This window comes from Pituophis catenifer, unplaced genomic scaffold (assembly GCF_029215685.1).
Source record: "Pituophis catenifer annectens isolate HBS135680 unplaced genomic scaffold, rPitCat1.0.hap2 SCAF_17, whole genome shotgun sequence".
Taxonomy (NCBI): domain Eukaryota; kingdom Metazoa; phylum Chordata; class Lepidosauria; order Squamata; family Colubridae; genus Pituophis; species Pituophis catenifer.
The window spans coordinates 14379876-14385875 of record NW_027256897.1 but is presented as its reverse complement, the minus strand read 5'-3'; the positions used below and the strand labels follow the sequence as shown (position 1 = coordinate 14385875).

Below are 6000 nucleotides of genomic sequence, written 5' to 3'. Positions count from 1 at the left end.
GGTACATATAAGATTTATAAGAAGGAAGGTGAGGGACATCGTATACAAGATAACAAAGGACGAACCAATGTATTACAGAAACAAAGAAATAATCACCCTAAAGCAAATACCTAAAAGAGTAAGAGACTTGCGAAAAGACTATTGGTTTCTGGCCACGTTACTAAACAAAAGATATATACCCTTTAGATGGATAACTCCGGAAGGAATGTTGGTAACGTGGCAGGGAAAGAAAATTAAGGTGGACTCGCAGAGTAAAGCAAGGGAATTATATGATCAAATGATGGGTGTCGAAGCAACAAATGGCAATAAAGAAGAAGAAGGACGGAACATCAAAGGAAAACAGAAAAGAGAACGGGAAAGAACCCCACAACAAGGAGGGAAAGTAGACGAAGGAGAGATTCAGGAAGAAGAAGGAGTGCAAACAAGAGGCAAAAAAAAAAGGAACAGGAAGAAACAACAGGAAAGTCAGTAAGAAATGGAACGGACTTTAAAAAATTTATCTGTAAATGTTAATGGACTCAACTCACCATCCAAACGACACCAAATTTACAAAAAAAATTTGAAACAAAAATCAGATATTGTGTGCCTCCAGGAGGCAGCCCCCAGCCTTTGCTCCGTCTCCTCCCCTTTCCAATAGGGGGGCCTTCAGCAAAACTTAGAAACCAGCTTCTTATACATGTGAGGTAAGCAGCTGCTACTTGGGAGGCTCTTATTACCAGCAAAGCCCTGCTTCCTAAATCATTGAGAGCAATTACCGGAGCAACCCAAGTAACAAATCCAAGTTGATGAACGCCCCCAACCCCCCCCCCCCCCCGCCAACCCAAAGTGGCTGCTAGCAAAAGAAGGAAAGGGTTCTGCCCCTCAGATGTAGGCCACTTTAGCTGACCAAATGTCACCCCTCTCATGTGGTTGGTTCAGGTTTGAGCTCTTCAGCCAGCCTCTTCTGGCAGGATGTCTTCTGGGCTTCCAAAGTCAGGCTTTCACGAGGCCCTCAAAGCTTGGTGGAGAAACAGGACTGGAGATCATTCCTTTCATCTGACTCTGGGCATGAAGGCTTTCATTGCAAGCATAGACCAAACTGATGAATTGCACCAAGACATGAGGAGGCACCACCCAGATTTTCTCCATATTGTTAGAATACTACTAGAATACTGAACAGAAGAGCAACAAAGATGATTAGGGGTTTGAGGGCTAAACTGTACAATGAACAGTTGAAGGAACTGGGCATGTCTGCCTTCAGACATGATAGCAGTGTTTCAATATTTGAGGGGCTTTGACCAAAGGACCTGAAAGCAGGACAAGAACTGACAAGTGGAAGCTTATCAAAGAAAGATCCAACCTAGAACTAAGGAGATAGTATCCCCTTTTCCAGGGATGGCTAACCTTTTCGGCACCAAGTGCACTGAGTGCACACGTACTCATCAGGGCCAGGGGTTAAGGTACTTCCTTATTCCTTGCCAGCAAGCAACTCTTCTGGTTACTGCTGCGCATGCGCACACACCCATCAGCTGGCCGGCGCACATGCTCACATTGGAAAATGGAAGACCAGCTCTTCTGGTTTCCGGCACTGCCGCACACACAAAGGCCAGCTGCACATGCACGCCAGAAACTCAGAAGAAGAACGGGCCAAGCGACATGGCTCCGTGTAGCCCTATTCTATACATTTTGTTTTCTTGCCTAAGTGTAAAACCTTACTTTTCTCATCATTGAATTTCATATTTTTAGATAGGGCCCAGTGTTCAAGTCTGTCAAGATCCTTCTAGATAGGCATCTTGTTGGCTATTCAAGATCTTTTGATAAAATGCTTAAGGAAAAGTGCCAATATGGACTCTGAAAAAAGCTAAATCATGCTCCACTTATGACAATATAGCAAAGACATTATCTTGGGAAATATTTATTTTATTTAAAGCTAGATGCTAACAACCAGTTTGAATTTTAAAAATGTGATACGATTGTCCTTTTTATTATAATTATGTCAGAAGGACCAAGTGGCCCAAAATGGGGACAATCTGAATGGGATACTAGTTAAGCCAGGCTGTTTATGGAATCAATGTGTTTATGGCATCAAGACTCCCCAAAAAACTCCATCTTTGGGAGCATGTTGGAGACGCACAGCCGGCCTTCCTGGTTAAGTGTTTGAAAGAGGAAATTCACTTTTCTTAACACTCAGCCTCAGGAGTGTGGTGGGCATGAGCCCATTGAGCCACAAATGTTGCCTTGAACTTTCCATGTTCCATTTCATTTAACTGTTCCCTCCTTCCTGTGTGCCGGGTCCACGTTCAACAAATTCAGTAGATCCCTTTGACTCTCTTGTTCTCTGGATCAAAAGGCGATTTGGTGTGGACTTTGGCTGGAAAGGGAACTCCCATTCTCTCCAAAATGTAGTCGCCGCTTTTTATAAACTCGAGGGAGACCTGAGGGGGAAACAAACAAAGCCTGGCCCATCACTCTTGCTCCTGTGAGAAAAGATAGAGAATCCACCCCCCTTCTCTCTACCACACCGTGCTTAAAAGGCATCTAGGTACTGAATCGTCCCACTGGGAAAGCCATCCTGCAGGAACAAGGGGGGGGGGAGTGGGGAGTGGGGGAAAACTTCTGGCAAAATTCTGTCTCTTACAAACTCTAGTATTTTTATGTCAAGAAAAATCTTTTTTAAAAAGAGCTGTGATAAGTAATGTCATGTTATTTATTCCAATTGCAGATTGTACCTTTTCTGTATGGGGCAAAAAGATGAGACAGCTCAGAGGAAGGGTCTTTGCTTGGGGGGGCCTCATCATCTTTCCTACAAGGGGGGACGCTGCTCAGAGCCCCAGAGCTCTAAAGAGGTCCCAAAGACCAAGCCATAGACACCCCATTCCAAAGACTGCCTGGCTGTCCTTTTCTCCACTCCTCTCAGAGTCTCCCTCCCAACGGTTCCCATAAATATTCAGCAGCCTCCCTGAAGCCCCCCCCCCAATCTCCTCATTGTTCCCTGATTGCAACCCCCCCACACAACTCCACTGGATGAACTTTGTGCTTCTGCCCACTGGGGGCTCTGGGGGAGGCAGAAAAGCACCATGGTGGTCTGTGGGGGGAGAGGGGAAGTGCTGCCTTTTGAAGAAATGGCCCCAGCACGGTGCCACTTATGACAGTTTAATTGGGGTTTAGCATCGCCTGAGCGAATAGGATGCTGACTTGAATAGGTCTCTGGGGGCAGGACCCCTCCTGGCAGATCATTGTCAGAGTGAGTTTTGTGGCGTATCAGAAATCGGGGAAGGAGGGGGTTGGAGGCTGCTCCTTGGAAACTAAACAGAGGGGGTGGCAGCTTCCAGATCACCTGCCAGGGCATTCAGGACCCGGGCCTCACGAAGCTGCCTTAAGTCCCATGGAAATCTTTCGACTGCACATCAATGTGCCCGTTATTGAACTTAAGGGATTCGGCTTCAACGGGTGGGGTGGGGGGGCTTTGAGAACAGCCAGTTGCAAACAGCGGGTAGTCCGTGGGGACCATGCCCAGATTCAGAGGTGGCTTCTATGCATGCAGAGAGACCCCGGAGGACCTCAGCAAGTGCAGCTGTGCCCTTTATTCCCTTCTCTTGCAGGAATCTGAGGGGGGGGAGGAGAGAGAAAGCACCCCATCTTCAAGGCAGAAGAGGGTTCCAGCCCACTGAGGGTCTGAGCCCCTGAAGCTGCCATCTGCATACCACTGGCTCTCCTTCCAGACCAGGGAGAGGGACCAAGAGCCATGTGGGCTTAGGTTAAAACACCCACCTCAGTGCAAACCGTATCTAAAGGTGAAATTACCCAAAAAGCAAAATGCAGGCGAAGTGCTGACCCCAAAGCTCTCTTCTCAGTCCACGGACTTTCCAGGTGTATGGGCAGACCAGCTGTTGCTCCCCCAGAGGGTCAAGGGAGGGGGCCCTGCTGTCCCCACCCGCCCTGCTGGATTGGACCAGGGTCATCACCCCGGACAGAGCCCAGTCCAAGCTCTCTGGGAGACTTTGGATTAATGCTTTGGGGGTCTTTGGATCATGCTGCCAATGGCAGTATGATCTAGGAAAAGGAAATGCAAAGGGTCCAATCCTCTTTCCTTCAGCAGCTCATTTTCGCCAATCTGGATCAAGAAAGGAGCCTTCCGCACCCACAATAGCCTTGGGGGCAGCCCCTATACAGCCTGGCCCACCGAAATCAAATGAGAACCTTGCTACTCACCGGCCCTCCTTCAGGATCTCGGATGTAGCCATAGGCAATCGTTTTGTTGATAGCGTGTCCAAAGTCCGCCCTTCGGATGTGCCCCACCACCTGGTTGTTGCGCCAAATAGCTTCCAAGCCAAAGAGGGGGACTTTCCTGCAACACAGAGGAAGCTGCTTCTTCAAGAGAGGCCAAGCAGAGGTTGCACCACATCACAGTCACTGCAAATGCAGGAACAGGTCAGCCTGGGGAGCCAGGCTGAATTTAGCACAGACTGCCTTAGTCGGACTGGCCCTTCTGGGCGATAGGCTGCTTTGACAACACCCAGTAGCCAGGCTGGACACACCTGGTCAGCAGCAGGAGCAAGAAGACAGCCAAGGTCAGCTGGGCTGCAAAGCCAGAGGTGCGCGTGAGGGTCTCTGGAGTGCAGAGATGGCAAGGCAGACCTTGACTGAGGCTCAGGTTGGGGAGGGGCTCGGCTTGGGGTGGCTAATTCGCTTCACTGTGGCGGTGGGAATGCCAGATTGCCATTACTTAGCAATTCAGTCAAGAGACATCTTGCGTTTATTCAGCAGCAGAAATTCCACTCCCCACTGTGATTGTAAGTCAAGGACTACCTGTAGCTCTACTCTGAGTCCACTCAAGCTTCTCCAGGACTTTTTAAAGTCCCAGAACAGGACACCAATTCCAGATGGCATCTAACAAAGCGCAAGGGAACCATTGCCACAGGTGCTTCCAACCCCAGGATTCTGGAAGGGAGCGTGAATCATACTGCAGAGTCAGCAGGGAACATTGTCAGAAGACAAATACCGCGAAAAATAATTAATTCGTGATAAAGAACTGTATGAAAGAGATGAATATGGAAAAATGGGAAGATTGGAATAGATTAAAAAGATTAATAGATATAAAATGTATAAGATGTGACCCGATCAACACTGTTCATAAAATACGTATGGTGAAAGAAATTTTTTAATAAACTTGTTTACAAAAAAAAAGAAGGTAAATATCGCAACTCAGCAAACTTTAAATGAGGTGCCTCTGAATGGCAAGTTTTGAGATTTCAAAATTGATTGAGATTTCCAAAATTGGCCCTGGACAGATTCGGGGATGTGGCGGCCATGCCTGCACCAACTACTCACTCGTCGATGGTGAAACAGACCAGGCGACGGAAGAGACCAGCGCCTTTCTGGGCTTCAACCGCCTCCCGTCCCAGGAAAGCCACCTCCGACTTCAGCTTGCAGGTGAAGGCCAGGCCGGCTTCCAGGGGACTGTCATCTGAGCGTAGATCTGCGTGCCAGTGCCGATAACCTGGTTGGCCCAGAAGAGGCTCCGTGTCAATACTGAATCGCTTCTACTACCAATTCATCCTCTTGTTCGCACAGATAGTCCTGCCTGTCACTGACTATTAAAAACAGGTGGAGGGGGAGTGAAACCCAAACCGAGCCAGCTGCTCAAATCGACTATGGAAAGCCAAGGGGCTTTCAAGACCCTCAAGCTTTTTGTGGGAGAGCCAACCCTTAAACACCCAAACCCAGCAACAACAGGCTCAGTACTTTAATTGGTTCAATTAAATTGGTTCAATCTTTGATACCGGGGGGGGGGGGATTTCTTCGCTGATGCCATCTCTCTGATGCCCCAGTGCTTTTGCACCTGGGAGGAAATGGTCAGCTCCATTATCCCCTCCCGGAAACTGGCAGGACAGGTCTCAGTGAGGCAGTGGCCGCTAGCTACTCCTCAGCCAGCTGAAGAGGAATGGTTCAAAACCCACAAAACTGATCTGACGAAGAGGGAGTGCCTGGCGTGGAAGGGAGACATTGTAAAGACCCTTC

At 48.4% G+C, this 6000-nt stretch overlaps 1 protein-coding gene across 7 annotated transcripts in view; it reads right to left on the bottom strand.

Annotated features, from left to right (window-relative positions):
- Positions 1–1891: 1891 nt before the first annotated feature.
- Positions 1892–6000, bottom strand: part of SARDH (sarcosine dehydrogenase) — a 68853-nt gene continuing 64744 nt past the window's right edge. For all 7 annotated transcript variants that reach the window (XM_070955542.1, XM_070955543.1, XM_070955541.1 and 4 more), the window contains 3 exons: positions 5311–5479; positions 4192–4327; positions 1892–2414 (listed from right to left, as the gene is read on the bottom strand). In XM_070955542.1, the coding sequence (XP_070811643.1) occupies positions 2289–2414; positions 4192–4327; positions 5311–5479 (431 nt within the window). In that variant the 3' untranslated portion in view covers positions 1892–2288. The remainder of the gene's footprint in view (positions 2415–4191; positions 4328–5310; positions 5480–6000) is intronic.